The sequence below is a fragment of the Colobus angolensis genome, unplaced genomic scaffold (genome assembly GCF_000951035.1).
Source record: "Colobus angolensis palliatus isolate OR3802 unplaced genomic scaffold, Cang.pa_1.0 Scaffold80, whole genome shotgun sequence".
Classification (NCBI taxonomy): Eukaryota; Metazoa; Chordata; class Mammalia; order Primates; family Cercopithecidae; genus Colobus; species Colobus angolensis.
This window is the reverse complement of record NW_012121821.1, coordinates 11141866-11164493: the sequence shown is the minus strand read 5'-3', so window position 1 is coordinate 11164493 and position 22628 is coordinate 11141866. Positions and strand designations below refer to the sequence as shown.

At 37.1% G+C, this 22628-nt stretch overlaps 1 protein-coding gene across 1 annotated transcript; it reads right to left on the bottom strand.

Annotated features, from left to right (window-relative positions):
* Nucleotides 1-18697: 18697 nt before the first annotated feature.
* Nucleotides 18698-22382, bottom strand: ATXN7L3B (ataxin 7-like 3B). The gene is made up of 2 exons (XM_011929349.1): nt 20642-22382; nt 18698-20194 (listed from the first exon to the last, which is right to left on the bottom strand). The coding sequence occupies exon 1, from the start codon at nt 22044-22046 to the stop codon at nt 21753-21755; it is 294 nt and encodes a 97-aa protein (XP_011784739.1). The 5' UTR covers nt 22047-22382; the 3' UTR covers nt 18698-20194; nt 20642-21752.
* Nucleotides 22383-22628: the final 246 nt, after the last annotated feature.

Genomic DNA, 22628 nt, shown 5'->3' with positions numbered 1-22628 from the left:
TGGTGACTTTTTGCCCCTGCCCTAGAGATCTGTGGAATGCTTAACTTGAGAGATAATTTAGGGTATGCAGCAGAAGAAATTTTTAACCAGCAAAGCATTTAAGAAGTGACCTGGCTTATTCTGAAAGTGTTCAGTTATATGTATTCACAAAGAGATAGTTTGAAATTGTAACTTATGTTTAAAAGGGAAACAGAGCATAAAGGTTTGGAAAATTTCCTGCCTGACCGCGAGGTAGAAAAGAAAAAATCCATTTTTGGGGGAGGAATTCAAGCTGGCTACTGAAATTTGCAAAAGTAATGAGAAGCAGAATGTTAATAGCCAAGACAACAGGGAAAATGTCTGCAGGGCATGTCAGAGATCTTCCTGGCAGCCCCTTCTATCACAGAGATGGAGGCCTATGAGGGAAAAATGGTTTTGTGGGTGGAGTCCAGGGCCTTGCTGCTCTGTGAGGTCTTGGGACATTGTGCTCTGCATCCCAGCCATTCCACCTCCAGCCATGGCTAAAAGGGGCCAATGTACAGCTTGGGCCATTGCTTCAGAGGTTGCAAGCCCCAAGCCTTGGTGGTTGCCATGTGGTGTTGGGCCTACAGGTATACAGAAGACAAGAGTTGAGGTTTGGGAACCTCTGCCTAGATTTCAGAGGATGTATGAAAATGCCTGGATATCAAGGCAGAAGTCTGCTGCAGGGGTGGAGCCCTCATGGAGACCCTCTGCTAGGGCAGTGGAGGGAAAATGTAGGGTTGGAGCCTCCACACAGAGTCCCCACTGGGGCACTGCCTAGTGAAGCTATTAGAAAAGGGCTACCATCCTCCAGACCTCAGAAAGGTATATCCACCAACAGCTTGCACTATGCATCTGGAAAAGCCACAGGCACTCCATGCCAGCCCATGAAAGCAGTTGTAGGGACTGTACCTTGCAGAGCCACAGAACAGAGCTGCCCAAGGCCATGGGAGCCCAACCCTTGTATCATCAGCATGCCATGGATGTGAAACATGGAATCAAAGGAGATGATTCTGGATTTTTAATATTTAATCACTGTCTGGCTGGGTTAAGGACTTGCATGGGGCCTCTGGTCCATTTGTTTAGGCAATTTCTCCCATGTGGAATGGAAACATTTACCCAATGCCTCTACCCCCATTGTACCTTGGAAGTAATGAATTCATTTTTGACTTTACAGACTTACAGGTGGAAGGGACTTGCCCTGTCTCAGATGAGGCTTTGGACTTGGACTTTTTAGTTAATGCTTAAGCATTAGTTAACTTATTAGAAATGAGTGAAGACACTGGGAGACTGTTGGGAAGGCATGATTGGTTTTGAAATGTGAAAAAGACATGAGAATTGGGATGGACAGAGGTGGAATTAAATGATTTGGCTCTGTGCTTCCACTCAAATCTCATCTCTAATTGTAACATCCATGTGTCAGTGGAGGAAACTGATGGGAGGTGATTAGATCATGGTAACAATCTCCCCCATGCTGTTCTGGTGATAATGAGAGAGCTCGCACAAGATCTGATGGTTTTAAAAGTGGAAGCTTCAGCCAGGTGCAGTGGCTCAAGCCTGCAATCCCAGTACTTTGGGAGGCCGAGGTCAGCAGATCACAAGGTCAGGGGATCCAGACTATCCTGACTAACAATGGTGAAACCCCATCTCTAGTAAAAATACCAAAAAATTAGCTGGGCATGGTGGTGGGTGCCTGTAGTCCCAGCTAATTGGGAGGCTTAGGCAGAAGAATGGCATGAATCCAGGAGGCGGAGCTTGCAGTGAGCTGAGATCACGTCACTGCGCTCCAGTCTGGGCAACAGAGAGAGACTCTGTCTCAAAAAAAAAAAAGTGGAAATTTCCCCTTCACACTCTCTCTCTTTCCTCTGCCTTGTGAGGAAGGTACTTGCTTCTCCTTCACCTTTTGCTATGATTGTAAGGTTCCTGAAGCCACCCCAGCCATGAAGAACTGTGAATTAATCAAGTTTCTGTCCTTTATAAATTACCCAGTCTCAGGTATTTTTTATAGCAGTGTGAAAATGAACTAATATATACTCATGGAAATATCAAGAATATATCAGAAATTTTATGTTGAATTTAAATTGACATATAACCACTTATTTTCCCAAGAAAAATAAAACTGTCTTTATCATGTAAGTAATATAGCTAATATATATTCCTTTTCACACTTATTCTAGTTTTTCTTCAACATTAATGCAGAAGAAGAAAGTGCTTTTCATGTATTTAAATACAAATGGTATAAACAAAATGATGTGTGTATATACAAACATATGCATAAAAATATACATAGAATGGTAAATAATTTCATATATAACTAACTATAAAATAATAAAATACTATTTCAGCACCTCATGCCATCATAAACATTTTCATGTTTTCTTAACAATAAAATCTCTGTTTTTATGAAGGCAGGGAAAATGTCTCCTATTTTACACAAAACCTATCACCACTTGTGAAAGTATATTTAAAAAGTGGTGAAAAATATTCATGTTCAAGTTGATCATAAATAAAGTGATTTACCAATTGCAAAATCATGAAAATATGCTTTTTGTCATTTTTTTACTTTATTCATAATAATCTCAACATATTGAAAAGTAAAATAGTGCTATCTTATGCTAACACAAAGAATATATGGACATTGTCTATTGAGTGGAAGGGATGGGCTACAGTGAAGAAGGTGACAAGTGCCCTGGTCTAATGAAGCTTTATTAATATATTTATATTCGATAGAGTACTTTTTATTCCATAACTACTCCAAACTCAAACAATTAGCTGTGATATAGAAATTGCTGTGCCACTTAACAAACAGGATAAATTATATAAATGTTCCAAAAGATTGTCATACTTTATTATATTAGCTAAATATTACATTTAATTATGAAAAATTAGGTAGTGAGGAATCCATTATCCCACTTTCACAACTCGATAGAAAATAGAACAATTAATTATATGATGTCCACATTATTTATTATTAAGTGAAATGTTTTTAGTATCTAGCATACCAGAGAGGTTTAATAACTTCTTTTTTCTCAGTGTTTTACATAGTATTTATCAAAATGTGTTTTAACATATTTATCTGAAATGAAACATAAGATCAGACTTTATGACAGTGGGTAAATGTAATTTAGTTGGCTGGTTTAAAGGGTCTGGCCTTCCCATATAGATGATAGGACATATTTTATTCAAAAGGTGACAAGTTTATTCTGCACATCCACTATTATACCTAACCATCTTAATAAACTATAGCTTGGTTATATAATGGCCTTGGCCTCAGTCTGTCTGATGGGCCCTATTGTCCAAAAACGGAGGCAATACATTCATATTTCTAATGAATCATAAGCCAAAACTTCCATCTGGCCATTTGCCTGAATAAGACTAAAATTATACTAGAGATGTAGAAGAATAGAGAATATGATCAGAATTTGATGTGGAAGGATAACAGAATATCAGAATTTAAAATTGTATGGTATTGAATATTGAAGAGTTTTGAATCCTGATGAAAATCACTACATGGTTGATTTGTGAGTAACTGACATGGAGTCTGGACATATGAACACTAGAGTTGAGAAAGTGGAGGAACTCAGGTTTAGTCATTAAAAGGTGTACTTTATATATCAAGTCACTAAGAATGAAGCCATACAGAGGGTGCTTATCTATACATGCCAGGTAAATGAGACATTAGGGAGGGTGGGAGAATGTCCTGGAAGTCAACAGACATTATTTTAGGAACATGGATGCAGCTGGAAACCATCATTCTCAGCAAACTATCGCAAGAACAGAAAACCAAACACTGCATGTTCTCACTCATAGGTGGGAATTGAACAATGAGAACACTTGGACACAGGAAGGGGAATATCACACACCGGGACCTGTTGTGAAGTGGGGGGAGGGGGGAGGGATAGCATTAGAAGATATACTAATGTAAATGATGAGTTAATGGGTGCAGCACACCAACATGGCACATGTATACATATGTAACAAACCTGCATGTTGTGCACATGTACCCTCGAACTTAAAGTATAATAAAAAAGAAAAATAAATGAAGAGAGGAACATTTGAGAATAAAGTTTTGGAGAAAATAATGAATGCCGAGGTTGAAAAAACTTAAAGAGATGTTATAGAATCAGATTGTGAAGAATTATGTGAGTTTAAAGTATCTTGATTTTATATTTCAGAAAATAGTAGGAGTAGCTTTCTGATTTGATAAATGGGTGATGAAATGATTAAGATTAATTAGAAGTAGATATTGGTAATCTAGGTATGACTGGCACAGACTGATACTGGGAGAGAAGAAGAACTAAATGTGCATGCAATTCACTGAGGAAAGTATTAAGATTTAGTAATTGGTAATACAGAATATAGAACATAAAAGACAAACTTAAGCTAGCTGAAGAATTGAGACTAATTCTCAAAAAATAGTTCTTGCGTAGGATACATATCTGGGTGCTGCCTTTGGAAAAATATTAACAATGACATCACATATTTGTAATAGTTATAATATTTTTCCTTTTGTTTTCACTATGTATTAACCAAAAAAATGTTAATTTTCAATTTTTCTGTAAGTCTAGACATTCCCTGACTTATGATGATTCAACTTAACGATTTTTCATCTTTCCAATGGTGTGAAAGCAATTTGCATTCAGTAGAAATGGTACTTTGAGTACCCATACAACCATTCTATTTTTTACTTCCAGTAGATAATTCAATAAATTACATGAGACACTTAATACTTTATTATAAAACTGACTTTTTGTTGGATGTTTTTGTCCAACTGTAGGCTAATGTAAGTGTTCTGAACACTCTTACGGTAGGCTTAGCTAAGCTATGATGTTCAGTAGTTTAGGTGTTTTGAAAAAAATTTCTACTTAGTATAATTTCGACTTACGATGAGTTTATCGGGACATCACCCCATTGTAAGTCAAGGAGCATTTGTATACTTAACAATGTGACTGCAATGGTGTTTCTATCATAAGGAATAAACAGATGGATCTTGAGGTTTCATACTCATTATTGGAAGTGGGACTTAAATGATGATAATTCAAAAAAGCTCTGCATTATAGCATAACGAACTTATTATGTAGTGCAAGGTATAAATATGTAAAGGCACATCATTCAAGATTATGCAGCAACATTTGACAAATATAAGCTACATGTGTTTTTTAAAAATTTTTATAATCAGAGAATAAACAGGCAGCCAAATAATAAAAGACCATAGTAGCCAAAAAAGATAGACTCAGGGAGTCTAATTACAGGAAAATCAATAGAATTCAAGTGAAATATTTAACCAATGATTAGGTTTCTAAAACAACCTAGACAAACTGTTTTAAAGATACATCTTATGTTAGCAGCCCGGATACCATCAAAGTAAACTAAACTTTGAGTACTTACTATTTGTGAGGCACCAGGTAACTTTCAGAGTAAGATATGGTCTCTGCCCTCAAGAATTTATAATCTAGCATATGATATATATGCAAATTGATACATTAAAATAATATTACAACACAATTTTACAAGGAGTTATATGGTGACAGGCAAGGAATATGACAGAAGCCATGAGTAGGACCAACTAATCCAGGCTGCTTTCTAGGTATGGTTTCTGGTACAGGTAATACGTGATGTACCTTTTCGTTGTTGTTCTTTTATTGAGGTGAAATTCACATAGCATACACTTAATTATTTCAAAGTACTCAATTCACTGACATTTGCTGTATTCACATGGTTGTACAACCACTAGCTCTCTCTAGTTTTAAAACTGTTTCATCACCCTAGAAAACATTCTGTTAAATAATCACTCGCCATTTTCCCCACTTCTGATTCCTTAGTAACCTCAACTGTTTTCTGTCTCTGTAGATTCACCTATTCTGGATATATCACTTTAAAAGGATCACATAATATGAAGCCTTTTCTGTCTGGTTTCTTTGACATAATGTTTTCATGGTTCATTTAAATTATAGCCCTGTCAGGACTTAATTGTTTTTCATGGCTAATATTTCATTGTGTGTGTATGTGTGTGTGTGTGTGTGTGTATATATATATATATCTCACAATGTATTTATCCATTCATCCACCCTGATGGACATTTGGATTGTTTTCACCTTTGGCTATTATGAATAATGCTGCTATGAATATTTGTGCACAAGTTTCTCTGTGGACATATACTTCTATTTCTCTTCGGTATATACACCTAAGAGTGAAATCGCTGAGTCATATGGTAATTCCATGTTTAACTGTTTAAGGAACCACGATGTATTTTACACAGTGCCTGTATCATATTACATTCCCATTGACAATGCACCACACAACCTACTTATCCACATTCTCATCAATATTCATTTCCCAGTTTGTTTGTTTGTTTGTGTGTTATTAAAGCTATCCTAGTGAGTATGAAGTGGTATCTCATTGTGGTTTGGATTGCATTTCTTTAATGACCAATGAAGTTGAACATTTTGTTCCTTTGCCTTTCGGTCTTTTGTATATCTTCTTTAGGGAAATGACTATTCAAGTCCTTTTTCCATGTTTTAACCTGGTTGTTCATCTTTTTGTCTTTGAGTTGTAAGAGTTCTTTAATATATTCTGGATAGTAAAACTTATCAGACATAAGATTTTCAAATATTTTCTCCCATTCTCTGTGTTGTCTTTTTACATGTTTTAAATGTCTTTTGATACATGTTTTAAATTTTGTTTAAGTCAAATTTATCTATTTTCCGTTTTGTTGCTTATAGTTTCGGTGCCATACCTAAGAATCTATTGCTAATCTGAAGTTGTGATGATTTACTGGGGTGCGTTCTTTTTTTTGTTGTTGTTGTTGTTTTTTGAGACGGGGTCTCTCTCTGTTGCCCAGGCTGGAGTGCAGTGGCACTATCTTGACTCACTGCAAGCTCTGCCTCCCGGGTTCACACCATTCTCCTGCCTCAGCCTCCCTAGTAGCTGGGACTACAGGTGCCCGCCACCACGCCAGCTAATTTTTTGTAGTTTTAGTAGAGACGGATTTCACTGTGTTAGCCAGGATGGTCTTGATCTCCTGACCTTGTGATCTGCCCGCCTTGGCCTCCCAAAGTACTGGGATTACAGGCATGAGCCACTGCACCTGGCCCCACCTGTATGCATTCTTTTAAGAGTTATATCGTTTTAGCTCTTACATGTAGGTTGTTGATCCATTTTGAGGCAAATTTTACATATGGAGTGATCTAGAGGTCCAACTTTATTCTTTGTGTGTGGTTATCCAGTTGTAGCAGCAAAATTTGTGGAAGAAACTATTCTTTCCCCATAAAGTGAGATACAGATTCAATATAATTCCTGTAAATTTCAATGGCCTTTTTTGCTGAAATGTAAAAATATATATTCAAATTAGGGACTCCAAATAGCCAAAACACTATTGAAATAGAAAATCAACATAGAATGACTTTCACTTCCTGATTTAAAATCTTACTGTAAAGCTATAGTAATCAAAACATTGTTATACTGACATAAGGACAGACATATAGGCCCATGGAATAGAAATAGAAGTCCAGAAATAAACCCAAACATATGTAATTTTAACGAAGTTTCCAAAATCATTCCATGTTTACTGAAACGTAAAAAAATATTTAAGAGTTAGCTAAGCTAAGGGACAGAAAGTAAGTTAGGGCAAAAGAAGCAAAGCCGTGAAGTTTAGAGAACCAAAAACAAACAAACAAACAAAAAGCCACATACATTTATTTTTCCTGAAGTGTACGGTATACAGCTTGTGATAGAAGAGCTGTCATTGAATGGAAAAAGAATGAAGTAAATATTAAGAGATAGAACCAGAAAGAAACAACTTTTATCTGGTGGTTTGGGACCATACTTAGTCTGAAAAAGTGGGTCCTTGTTCTAGGCCCACATCTGAGGGCATTCCTGGTGCATCGAGCTGCTTTCTTCAAAATGTTCTAAGCCCCCTCCAATACCTAGGAGTAGTCAAGGGTGGCAGTACCATCCTGGACCAGATCCTTGCAGTATGATCTTTGACCCTTGCATTAGTCAGGCTTTCCAGATAAAAAGAACTAATAGGATACATACAGATATGTAAGAGATTTATAATGGAAATTTGCTCATATGATTATAGAGGCAAAGAAGTTCCACAATATGCTCTCTGCAAGCTAGAAAGCCAGGAAAGCTGATGATATAATTCAGTCCAAGTCTGAAGGTCTGAGAATCAAGGGAGTTGATGGTATAACTTCTGGCTAGAAAATGAAGGATAAAGGCCTGAGAATCAGGAAGCCAATCGTGTAAGTTTCAGAATCCAAAGGCCCAAGAACCAGCAACACTGAATCTGAGGACAGGTTGCCTGAGGGCAGGAATCCAAGCTCAAGAAAACAAAATTCACCTTTCTTCCACCTTTCTGTTCTATCTGGACACTCAAAGGATTGCATGATGCCTGTCAACATTGGTAAGGGTGGATCTTCTTTACTTAGTCTAGTGATTCAAATGCTAATCTCTTAAGGACACACCCTCATAGGCACACTCAGAAATAATGTTGTACTAGCTATCTGAACATCCTTTTGCCTACTGAAGCTTACATATAAAATTAATCATCAGAACCCTCTACATTGGGTATGTCTTAAGGCGCTCAGTACTTGTGGTCTGACCCCAGTTCCTGCTACTCAGAGTAGAATTTTTGTTTTATTTGGATTATACAAGATTATGCAGCCAGAAAGGTACTGTCATATTGATTTGATGTGACAGTCACTCATGGGCATGGCAAGTTCAGGGCTCTAGCCTACCATTGGTCCAATGCCAATACTTGGACTCAAACCAAGTATGTGAGAGCTATGTATTGGCTCTTGTCCATCTTGGTGTCTGTTCCACTTATAGGGCTCTCTTTTCTTTACCATCAGAACATGGCAGGGGTAGCAGCAGTAGTTTTTAACCTTGTAGCATCCACTGTTGCTCCTCTTGCTGGCAACCCAGCTGCTTACCCCAAACTCCTTCAGCATGTCAGGCAGTTCTCCAGGGATGGTTGCATATATCTTCTCCAGGGGCTTTTAAAAAGTTATAACTGTATAATCCTAATGGCAATTCTGATAGTTGTTCTCTTTTGCCTCCAATTTATGTGGTGGCCTTAAGTTCTCTTGGCATGATCTTCAGCCTTACAGTATGTGGAATGGATCCTCCTTGTATGAACAAGACTGCTGCTCTCTCTCTACTGAGGGCTCCCTCACTTATCCACCCTACTCATGGGTTGGAGTGGTAGGTATGATTTGATGAACATTGAAAAATATTACACTCTAGGAATTTAGAGGCTATGGCCTGATGAATTTGAGAACTCTTCCAATGCTACTGGAAGATGTGTTGTTCTACATTTACACTATATAAATTTCCTTTTGGTAAATTTAATATATCCATACATCTAATTATTGCACAAATTTCACTGTATATCATAGGTAAAACTTAACACTGGTGATCATAACCAACAAAACATATTAACAAACTTTGAGACAGCCATTGGAATAGAATGTTCATAGTTGTATGGCAGATGATTCCACATCATGAATAATGTAATAAGCATTAAATCAAGCGTATTAGGAAATCGCAGAGGCAAGACATTTATATTTCAATATGAACAAGAGTCCAAAAAGCAATGTCATTTTGAGCAAAAATAGCATGCTACCTTTTTCTTGCAGTGAGAGATATGAAATTAATGGGTAATAGTACATTTGCAATAAAGAACAGGAAGCAATGATTCCAGGACCAAATAAGAATCAATATTTTCTTAATAACATGAAATCCTCATGGACCAATTGGGCAATAAAGAAAGATGAAGTTAGCCTTTCTCTATCTATTATTTTAAATATCAATAAATCATTATCACATGTTCTATTAATTTTGTAATACATTTTTAAGTCAAACAGTTTACATGTATAGGAACTCAGCTAGAAAAGAAAACCAATTGTCCTAGGTCTCTAACATCCTAGGAATGTCCTACTGGGGACTGAGAGGATTAACATAAAGTTATTTTTTGCTTTCTCTCTAGGAGAGCAGTTCTTAACATTTAGAATGAATAAAATTCACCAGGGCATAGGCTCTCCAGGCTTCAGTTTTGCATAATATGAGACGTGAGTTTCCTGTGATACCTATAATTGGAGATATCTAGCTTGCCCTTGGATACATAAATCTGAAACAAAGATAACATCCTTGTTTAGAAAGATATATTTCTAATCAAAGAGGTCATAAGAGGTCTGAAGCAAAGTCCTAGAACAATATAAAAATAATCTAACTATAATAAAGTCTGTGTATTTAGATCGTAAGCTAACCTTGGGAATATGATGGTTTTGGCAGTGATTGTCCAACTTTTTAGCTCATAGACTCATAGAGTGTTGAATGGAATTAAGACATTGTTTTATTCAAGCTTATCTGTTGTCAATAAGAAATCTTGGCCCAAAGAGATGAAGTTATCTGACTGAGGTCACACAGTTTGTTGTAAAATCAAGACTAAGCTTGTTATTTCCAATCTATTACACAAAATCTAAATCAATTTTTGAATCATTGTTGAATCCATTATCAAGCAGAAATAACACAAGCAGTTTAAATTCAAAAAGCAAGTTTAGCTGTAAAAGAAGTACTTAAGTAAGAGGGCAACATTAATCCACCTTCAAACTGCAAAAGTGGCTAGAGTGCAAGTAAATCCTTGAACTGTAATAATCATACAGCAGCAAGAGCAAAAGCAGATTAGCTAACCTTACTCTGAACTGAGAGGACCTCAGGGCTTGATTTAAAGTTATATGTCGTTCCTGTGTGCATGTCTCTGTTGTGCATGCGTGTGTGTGTATGTGTGTGTGTCTGAAAATGGTGAGAGCTGGGAGACTGAGGAGAATGAAGTGGAAGAGTAAATTTAGGAAATAAAAGCACATTAAAAGTGGGGAGGTCACTGTGTCTTTAAGACAGCACTTCATTTTGAAAATTAAGATTAACCTGGCAGGTATAAAGTGTTTTTGTATTAATGAGAGATTGCCTTTTTAGGCCCTTTGGAGTTATATTCCTAATTACGACCTATCTACTTACCTGACAAGATCCTAGTAAGGAGTTAATGCCAATTATAAATATCACCATCTATTGACAATTCCATCAAACAGCATCCTGAAACCTCCTGATAGGGATAGAGAAGACATATCAATTTATGTTAAAAACAGAGTTTTTAAATATCCAAGATGCATGATCATTTCTTCAGAGCTTTAAATTTTCAATTTAAGTGGTTATCTCTAACATACTAGCTTTAAATCCTTTTCCTCACCTCCATCCCTCTCTTACATACCACCCTTAATTCACTCTCTATGTACTCTGACAAATTTTGCCTAGGCAAGTCATCCTTCAGTTCTCAGTTTAAATACCATCTTCTCAAAAAAGCCTTATTTTATCACCACTCATTACTCCAACTAGATTAAACTTACATGCAGGAGGTCACGTAACACTGAAGTACATTGCTATCTCCATTTTATAAAGTTGAAATTCATAAAAAGTAACTTACCTTCCCAAATTCACTCTAGTAATAAAAGGATGAAGATTAGAATGCATATATTTGAGTACAATACCTACAAACTTTTTCCTTCTTCTTATACTTTGTACTTTTTCTCATTCATGTAATTCACTTAGATTTTTCATTAATCAGATACCGTACTACCTTTCTCCTCTTCTTGATTCTTGCTTAAATATGCCCTAGTTCGTCTATATTCTTCTTTCCTTTTGCTACAAACTGCTTTCCTTATTTTTCTTCTTCTGTCAGTGCTATCTGGGGGACTCATATGTTTTGAGTTTTAAGCTAAACCTCCCAAGTTATCACTGCAAAATAGTGTTTACTTCACTGCTATTTTTTTTAACTTGGAATTAATTCAACAGAAGAGATACAGTATTAATATCTCTTGAAATATTTAAGAAAATAAATAATAGTGATATAGTCAACCCTAGTTTTGCACGGTGTGAAGGACTATAAAAATGACCATGCAAACCAAAATTGTGCAAAGCAATGTTAATAATAAACAGGAATAAGTAAGATCATTTGGTGACAATATTGCAACAAAAATAATATTGTTGTAATATTGAAAAATTTCTTATTAATAAACATGATAAACGTGATGAATGTAAGGGGAAATAGAAGAAAAATAAAAGAGTATTTACATACGCTGTGATTTTCAACATTAGAAACATTGAGAATAAATGTATTTTATTTGTACAAAATTTATCAAGAATAGTTTGAACTGACCGGAATCACTTGAACCCGGGAGATGGAGGTTGCAGTAAGCTGGGATCACGCCACTTCACTTCAGCCTGGGTGACAGAGCTAAACTCTGTCTCACACACACACACACACACACACACACACACACACTAGTTTGAACGTTGCTAGCCTTCGTCTCATATTCTCAAATGTAAATCAAGACACAGAGCAAGCATCTTTTCTGTACCTTGGTGAATTGTCATAATCCTAAATCTGAATCAGCTTATGACTGTATTAGGTTTTTATTGTTGCATAATCACAAACTTAGCTTCTTAAAACAACCTTCCTTTATTTTCTCACAGTTCTCTAGTTCTAAAGTCACAGTCTGCTAGGCTGAGCTTTGTGCTAAGGGTCTTATAAGGTTAACAATGAAGTGTTAGCTAGTTTGGGCTCTTATCTGGATGCTCTGGCAAAGAATTTGCTTCCAAGCTCATTCAGGGTTTTGTTTGTTTGTTTGTTTGTTTGTTTTTTGCAGAATTCAATCCACAACCTATTATTGCCTTAGGTCTGACATCCCTATTTCTTTGCTATCTGTAAACTGGAGGCCACTATCAGCTCCTAGGTGCACCCACATTCCTCTCACGTGGCCCAGTCCATCTTCAAAGAAAGCAACGGTGCATTGAATCTTTCTCACACTTAAAAAACTGTCTTCTTCCACTACTAGATGAAGAAAACTCTGATTTTGAAGTGCTCATGTGATTGGGTCAAGGCCACCTGCATAATCACCATATGTTAAGGTCAACTGACTTGAGACTTTAATTACATCTGCAAAATCCTTTCACAGCAGATTACTATTTGGTTGAATAACCACAGAACAGGAATCTAGAATTCTGTCAGCATAATTTTTTTGTTTGCTTGTTTTTTTTTTTTTTAAGACTGAGTCTCACTCTGTCACTCTGTCACCCAGGCTGGAGTGCAGTGGTGCAATCCCAGCTCACTGCAACCTCCATCTCCCAGGTTCAAGTGATTCCCCTGCCTCAGCCTCCCAAGTAACTGGGATTACAGGCACACACCACCATGCCTGGCTAATTTTTGTATTTTTACATTGTATTTTGTATTTGGTACGTTGGCCAGGCTGGTCTTAAACTCCTGACCTCAAATGATCCATCCGACTCGACCTCCCAAAGTGCCGAGATTACAGGCCTGAGCCACCGCGCTCAGCCAGAACTTACCCTGTGCACTTTCAGTATCTTGAAATATCTGATGTAACACCTAATGTTGTTTATTGACAGCTTTGTTTCTTCTGAAATGTCTTTATTTTTTCATTGCGCCCAATTTTCTCATTGACTGAGTTCTTCCGGCTGTGTATCTTGGGCCTCCAGAATGTTATGTCACCATTCCGAAGATCAGTCATCTTCCAATTACATTCAATTGCAATTCAAGTGTTATCACTTTTTTCTTTGCTGCACTTCCACTTTTTGATTATCTATTTTATTTAAAAAATGGCATATAGGTTTATCACTGGGAGACAAGGAAGCAACACAACTACTGTGCTGTGCATGAACTGCTTCATTCTGATTCATTCCTTCTTTTTCCAGCTTGATTAAACTGATATTTTACCTATACAATGAGGTTAAATTTTTTTGGCATACATTCTTTTCACTTTTAATTCTATTACTTTCATTTTTAAAACTGCATTATTTTCTCCTGTTCTTTGCTCATGTTTAAAATTCCATCTATTAATGTACATATTTCATTTATGGCCATATTCTATATCTAATAATTCTATTTATAAGAAAGTTCTAATTATGTAGAGTCAGCAGAAATAACAAACTGTAGAGCTAGAATTCCTTTCTTGTAAACAGACTTATAAGATACAAAGTATGATGGATATAAATTAAATCTTTAAAAGAAACAGATGCTTCTTTTATTGCAAACTTACGTTTTGTGAAAATGCTGATGGAACAAAATTTTGTCAGGTAGCCAAGAGGTATAGTAACATTTTCAATACATGATGTAATTCTCAGGTCAAAGTTTCTCTGACTGGTAGGGTAGGGCAGCTATGAGAAACCAAGTGTATGGGTACACATTCCCAAAGTAAATGTTGATGATAATGGCATGGTTGTTATTATTTTAGTCAATTCATTTCACCTCAGGCAATAGCAGAGTCTTTCTTTATCATCTGTCCTCTCTAAAGTAAGGAAAGTTTCTCTTATCTATCCACCCATTAATCAATCATTTATCAATCTATCTAGTTTTACTCTGCCCATCCTTTCACCAAAGATACAAACCTTATTTCAGGTGTCTTGTATTTACAGTTTCAATTTGTGATGATCAGGACCTAATCTCCCATTTCCATATGGTATCTATATTTTTCCCAGTGCACTTTCCTTTTCTGTTTTCATTTGTATCTTTGGGGTGTGTGTGCGTTAGAAGACAGCCATGGGTATTCTGAGTATTTCCTTTACTTCTTTGGGAAGATAGTAATGCATTTAAGAGTATCTTTACCGCAATTTATTTGGCATACAGACGTCCTGTATCAATTAGTCTGCTATCTACACGACCATAAATATGAAAGTGGAAATCTGATCCAATATTTTTGGTATAGTTTTTATTACATATACACAATTATTTAAACAATACATAGCATTGACTTGCTTATTGTTAAACATCAAATGAAATGGGGCAAAGTAAAATATGTTTTACTATTTTATTTTTACAGCTCTGGTTAATTTACTCTCACTTCTGTATAGTGACTATATATATTTCAAGTGGGTATATTGCTTTGAACTTTTTCCTATTGCATATAATGCTGCAACAGGTGGAAATATTGAGGTATTGGTTACTTTTGTCTTCAACCACAGTAGATATTTCTAAATACTTTAACCAATTTACAGACCACTAGCAGTTTATGTGTTTTAATTGCTCCATATGCCCTTCAGAGTTGATGTCATCACCATTTAAAAAAAACTTAATCATACTGAGTAGGGTAAATTGGTATTTTGTTTTTAGTTTGCATTTTTTTGAACCTAAGTGAACTTTTACAACTTTTTAGTCATTCATATTTTTTTGTAAGAATGAGTTGTTCTTTTACTTTGTACACTTGGCAATTATACAACTATTTTGTTAATAATCTTTTATCAGTTATAAGAACTAAACAACTAGCACATTGGGTTATTCGTTTGTTTCAAACCAATATGATTTAATGAACAGAAAGTTCTATTTTTCTTATGGTCCAGTATATCAATCTTTTCTCTATGTTTTGTACTTTTAAGAAATTTTACCCTTACACACAATTATGAACATATCCTCCTATATTTTTCTAGAAAGTTTTGACATTTTACTTTTACACATTAAATCTTTAATCCATATAGAAATTAATTTTGCGTCTGAGCACAGTTTTATTATTTATTCATGGATAATCTATTCCAGAACAATATATTGGTTTGTATTCCACTGATTATAATACAAATTTAATCACACATCAAAAAGACATAAACGTGTAATCTGTGTGTTTCCAATTCTAAACTCTCTTCCATTCCTATGTTTCTGCACCAAAACTACAATATACATTTGTCAAAAAGATCTTGTCTATTCTAGCATCTGGTGTTCACATAAATCTTAAAATTAATTTGTCAAGTTCCATGAGCACATCTATTTGGACTGTAATACAGATTGCTTCTAATTCACATATTTGGAGCTATACTGATTTCATTTTCTATACGTGAACATCCTCTCCGTTTACTTGGGATTCTCCCAACATATTAGAAAATATTATTTTCTTTATAAAATCTTACACATTTCTTGTGATATTATTTCATAGGACTGTTATAACTTGTTGAATTACAATCTAAATTTAATAACACTTTTTAAATGTTGGTATTCTGATTTTAGATATTGATCTTATATCCAGTAACTTTGCTAAATTTTCTCACTACTTTCAATGGTATGTTTGTAGATTCTATAAAATTATTTATGTAGATGTAGATGTCACCTGAGAACAACTGTTTCTAGATTCCATAAAATTGTTCATGTAACTATCATCTTAGAACAGTCAAAATTTTGTTTCTTCCATTCCTGCTTTTAAAGGGAGTGCTTCCAAGTATTCATTATTAAGCATAGTAATCGGTGTCGATTTTTGGTACATACCCTTTTGCAGTGTGTATAAGTTCTTGAACTTTTGTTTCTATATTGTTAATGTCTTTTTTTAGGCAATAATTCATATTGAATTTTTTCAAACTATTTTTCAGTATCAATTCAAATTTTCACATGGATTTTCTCTAATGATAACAGGTGATGATTTTGAGCTGAAATCTTGCCATCGTGTGATTAACCTGACTTGTTGACGTTTACTTTTGTTATTTTAAAGGAGTTGGTTTGCTAACATCCAAATGAAAAGAATCTATTTTGATACTATTTTGCCTATGTTTTTGTCATTGTTTCATTTGCTGTATTGTCTATAATTTCTAATTGTGTGGTGTTTTAAAAGCTATAGTGTATTTATTTACTTAAAAAAATTTACAATTCCTTGAGTTACTTTTGAGTTCTATTTTAAAATAGACTTCCCTTTTTTCTGTTTTCAAATTCATTGCCCTAAGGTTGTTCATAAGAATCATGGATTTTTCATTCTGTTTTGTTTTTAGTTAGTTATTATTCCACTGCTTCGACAAAGACCACTGACCTAGGAGTCACAACACCAGCATTCTACTTTTGCTTCCACCACTTGCAAATTTTTGCATTTTGAACTATGGGCAAGTCACTGCTGCTGAAGATATTTTTTTCATCTCTAAAATCAATTTAGTATTTACTTTTTGGCTCACATATTTCCAATCAGTCTCAAGAAATATATGATTGAAAATGTTTTCAAAAATGGAAAAATACAAGCAAAAAAATCCCAAGAGTTTAAGGTTTATCCGCAAAACCTTTTTGAATAGGAACATTACTTCTAATGCTGTCCTCCAAAGCAACATTATAGGCATCTTTTGGTAAATAAATGAAAATCAGAGAGCCCATAATCCTTCACAGCAGAGAAAAACTTCTGAAATCTGGTATTATCTCTCGCTGACTTGAAAACTGGCAATTCGTTAACCATAATTAAACACCAACATGAAAATAAATTTAGTAACTATTGTGCTTTTAGCACATAAATGGTTTATTCATAAAATTCTTTTAAAAAATTATAAGAAAAACTTTACAACACTTCAGATAAGTCTTAAGAGAAGGCAATTTTACTTATTAATGTGTGCAAAGAAAGTTCTTCCTGAATTTTTAGTTACTTCAGCATACTTCATTTTGTCTTTGTCAACATCAAGCAATCATTTATTAGGTTCTTGACCTGATGCTACATGCTGTAGTTAAAATGCTAAATCTAGGAAGTTAAACATGGGTAGTTAAAAGGTATGTGATGCGTTTTTTCTTTTTTTTTTTTTTCTTTAAAGATCATACTAATTAGAAAACATAATAACCTTCAAAGTCCCATTGTCAAGTATTTGGTAAAGCATGGGTCTTGCAATTATCTTTTTAGAAAACTAATTAGCTTAGCACTAAATATATTAAACTGCAAACCTACAAAATAGGAATCAAAAGGATTTGCTGCAGATGCATTTGAAAACTAATTGATAGTAGATCCCAACAGTGAATTTTAATAAAAGTAGTAGAAACCTTACTTAAGGCAAAATAATCTTGGTGAAATTTCATTTGAAGAATTTCTCTTGCTATGGTTGCATCATGGGTTTTACACGTCAAATTAAGTTTTCCCAAATCACCACGTTGGCCCTGGTCTATTTAAACTGGACAGTGACAAGTACATTGAGTGCTCCTAGAGACTCAATACTATGTTACACATCTATAAGCTTCCCTGAGGTATCCTATTGAGTCAGAGATTCTTCTCTGGACCCATTTCTGAAATTTTTATTAATCTCAGTATCATTTCCAATATGAAACTTTAATAAATTAGAACACTTAGCAAGAGACTTATTAGGACACAAGATCACTAAGTAGTTTCTAGGGAAAGTACTCAAACTGTGGGTTAAGAATGGGATGAAAAACTTCATAATTAATATTAAAAATGAAATTAAAGATCTAAATTGTTGAGGTAAATTTTTTTTAAGTATTGAGAAAAAAATTACAAAGGCAGAATCATCGTCTGCTGTGAATCACTTACCTTTTGAGAGCAAGGATATCAGCTTAAATAGATGGTAAAATGTACATACTAGGATATATGGAGTTCAATTCAAATGGAACTATCTTTCACAGTGGGCTTTTATTGACAGCACTGGACTTACTTTACCACCTTCTTACCTCATATGGAAAAGGGATGATTGTATATGGTTTGACTCTTTCACCGTATGATACCCTTAAATTTGCAGGCCAAATTGAGAAACAAGGGTGGACAGTTTCTCTATTCTGAAAGAACTCCTGTTAGGGAGAAAGTATTAAGGTTCAATAGCAATTAATTCAACATTTATCTTATTATGTCGATACCTGAAAACATACAGTTTTAAAAGATGAATATAGAGTCCAAATAGACATTTTTTAAAATTTTGTTTATTACTGTTTACCAATGGGGAGATGCAGTTTATTTACACCAGCAGCCATAGGGGAAAGGGGAATACAGTTAGTCAGCTATCTGCATAGGATGGACTACTTATGCAAAAATAAGAATCTCCAAAACAAAGGACAGTGGTGAGCTTCACTACCCTCCCCCGATGATCCCAGCATGCGATAATGCCAGGCAGTGGTCCCTGGGCATGCGATGGTGGGAACTAATGTATGGAAGAAAAAGCCACAAACCACAGAAATTTTAAAGAACCCCCCCTTCCCCCATAATACATACATACACACACACACACTCAGATACATAATAGGATTGCAGGGTGATCAATACACTTAATCAAGAAGGGAAAAACAGGAATTCTGCTGTTAAAAGGAAGATAGGTAGGGAAAGGGAGAGTTCCTAACCACTGTCAACTATATGGTAGGGAGCATTCTCTCCCCAGAAAGGACTCTGTACCCTCTGGGCACCTGTTGGACCAAGCCCACCTTATACCCATCCAGGGTAGGGGGCTATTGCCCTATTGGTAGAGGGGCCAGAAACAAACAAAATAAAAACAAAAACAAAAAGAGAGTAATATGAACAAAGTATTACTCAAAACTACTTCCCACTTCCTCCTCTAACCAGGAGAAAAGGCCAGAAAGAAAACAGTAATTTCAGGATTTGACTTCCGTATCTGAAGGTAGGGGGATTGGACCGTGGCCTTTCTCCTTTACTATCATCCCACTTCCAAGACATTGTTAGGAAGTAGGCCAGAGTCTCACTTAGACTCTCCTTTCTTCATCCTCTTAGAGGTCTACAAGTCAAGGGCAAAGATATCTCCAAATTATTTTAGCTCTTGCAAGGTTTGATTTTTTTAAAAGTTACTGCGACTCTTTAAGACTAATCTGTAACTAGGCCCCAAGCCTGATCAGGACAACTCTAGGAGAAGGCAGTAACAGTTCCAAGGCCCAATCTCTATGGTTTCCTTAATCCTCTACAGTATGTAATCTAAATCAGTCTACACAGTCTAAACAGTACCTTCTGGGATAAGGTCCGATACATGCACAGCAAGGGTTAGAGAACGGATAAGGACCAACTCCATCCCCGTGTGTCAATCAGCCTTTACTGCTCTTCTGCTTAGGTCCTAACAAGCAGTATTGAAATGGAGGTGGGAAGATACAACTCCTTATGAAGTAAGACACAGCAAGAGGGCACACTAGCAAGGCAGTCCTATACAAGAGAAATGCTTAGGCATGATACTGCATTTTAAATACAAAAAATTAAGTTCTCTTCCAATTCCAATCCCAACAGAGGGAGCCGTAAGAAAGATTCTCTTCTGAATCTTCTACAAAAACAAGAGACAAAAGAAATAAAGAAAAAAGAAACAAAAACAGAGGCCAAGAAAAAAGAAATTGAGCAGGCTTCAGAAGCAGGAGCATTAAGAGCTGAATTGAAACTGGTCAATGTGAGAGCTGGAGTGGAAGCAGCACCTGGGGCACCAGATAGGCAGTGGAGCAAGGGACAGGAGGAACATGGGGCCAAGCCAGACAGATGAGGCTGGACCCCCTACTGGGGCACAGAATGAGGTAAGAAAACATTTCAAATAAAGCAGCACCGTTCCGCTCACCTCGGGGCTCCCACCCCTCTATACTTCATAAACCCTCGCTCAGGGAATAAAGTGGAGGGTAGTTTGATATGTGGCTCTTACTTCCCATCTTCCCCTATACCGCTCCCTAAAGTCAGGAGATTCTGGAGGTCTTTCTCTGACATCTAACAATAAAAGGACTGCTCCTCTTGTCAAGATCCAAAGGGGACCAAGTGGAAAGGACTGCCCCTTTCGAGGGGCAGAGAGAAGGTGGTGACAGTCTGGATGTTCACCATAGCAGAGCTCTGACTACCCAACCAAAGAAACAGGGACATTCAACAGGATTCTGCACACAGTCACATGAGATAATCCAGTCCTGCTCCTTGGCTCCTAGCACTAATCCATTCACATTATTGGGGGCAGCTGAAAGTGCCCTCTGGGCTCAGTTTTCAAACCATAGCCTCCTGCACAGCCATGATGCTCTTCTATAGTTCAGTCCTGACCCCAGGGTGCGAAGCAGGTAGTGAACTGGCTTAATGACCAAGTCATACTCATGGACTGGCTAGGTAACCAGTAACTCAGAGTAGGAAGTGACTTCCCTACTAAACTTATGTCCACAGCATAATACATCCAGACATGAATCTTGAAGTTTGAGAGAGCGTGCATAGTTGCAGAGGTCCCTGCTACCTCCCCAGGGGATCATAATCGAATCCTCAGCCTGCCTGGACAACCAAGTTGTCCATTTGCCAAGCCTATGCCACCAGGTTGGAGGGCAAGGAAGAGGGCTCTGCTCAGTCAAATGCTAGGCGCTGTCCTCAAGTCAGCTGAATCATTGTAAAGTCTGGACTTTTGGGAAATAGGTGGTTTTGACCTTTTCTTCTTGCTGGAGTCAAGGCTACAGAGCTTCCCTATCAAACTCGAGACTTCTTTTCCTTGGATTTCACAAATTGAAAATGTTAGTATCCAGATCTTGCACCTGACATTTACTTGTCTCAGAGAAGCCCGTATCAAAGGTTCAGATATCAAAGGGGCAGTCCCACTGCAGGCCACTGATTACGGCCTGACGAACTGTGATGTCCAAACTGTCCAGGAAGCCCTTGACATCAGGCAGACAGAAAGGCTGAGGAACCAAAAATTTTATATGCTGGGCACACAACTGCTCACCTGTGCATTGGGGGGCACTACAGGATCTTGCGCACATCCTGGTGTATTTCAACAGGCACTGCATGGCCCACAGGCTGTGCAGCTCCTCCTGCCCAGGCCTTCAAAGCTTGCTCCAAGTAATACATTTTAAAAAAAGGATTCCTAAATTATCCACTTTGGGTTTTTAAATGCTAGTATCTTCAAGGGGAATTAGAACTTTTGTCTGATTTTTCTACTTTTTTTCTACTTAGCTTACTCCTCCAAGCCACAGGACCAGTTTATGTTATTGTCCTGGCCACTTTCAGACTCTCATTTTGCAGCTACTGGAATTCCGGAGGTGAGCGCTGCAGCTGCTGATCAGGCCCATTCCCAGGTTCTCCGGGAAGGGAGCAAAGCGGTAGGCGGCACGCTCCTTTGTCTTCCACTGGCTGAATGCCAAAATCCTTCACGCTACCAGTCTCTGCGAACTCCAGGTAGAAGTAGCCACACTTGACTGCCCGGTGCACCTCAAAACAGAATCCCAAACAAGAATCCTCTATCAGGTCTACGTAAATCTCCTGAGCGATGGCCTCTAGCTTGTTAGTATCCAGATTGGCCAACGAAATTTCCTCCATTTTAATTTGTAAACGAATGCGGAGAGGGCGCTCCTTTTACTCACGGCAGCAACACGTCTGGCTCCGCGGGCCGCGCCTAGGCCTAGACGCCTTTCAGAGCCCAGTCCTCTGGCAGCGGGGTCGGTGGTGTCCGCGGCGGCAGCAGCAGCAACAGGGGCGACTGCTCCGGAATCCCAAGTCCTTCTGTTTGTTTTGGCGTATCCCGGGTTGCGGGCCTTGTAGCTGCGCCTGGCCCAGGACACACCGCCAAACCGTCTCAGCGCCTCACCCAGCCGCCGGGGCCTCTTCCGCTCCCCTGTCGAGTCTAACCCCGCCTCCCCGCTTCCGCTCCTCAGAGCGCCTGCGCACTGGTTCCGCGCAGACTCGTGGAGCCTCTCAGCGCGCTGCGGCTGTGAGAGCGTTTGAGTTTGTGAAAAGGAATGCAGTGAACATAGTGTACGACTTCCATTATCTCCGATTATTAAACGATTGCGAGAATATTATTTTATGTTACTTTATTTGTAATTTAAACATTCGCTAATGAATTCAGCAGCCAAGCTTAACTGATATCCTCTGAAAAACGGAAAAATTTAATAATATGCA

Coding starts and splice junctions, on each gene's coding strand:
- ATXN7L3B (XM_011929349.1), bottom strand. CDS start 22,046: ATGGAGGAAATTTCGTTGGCCAATCTGGATACTAACAAGCTAGAGGCC.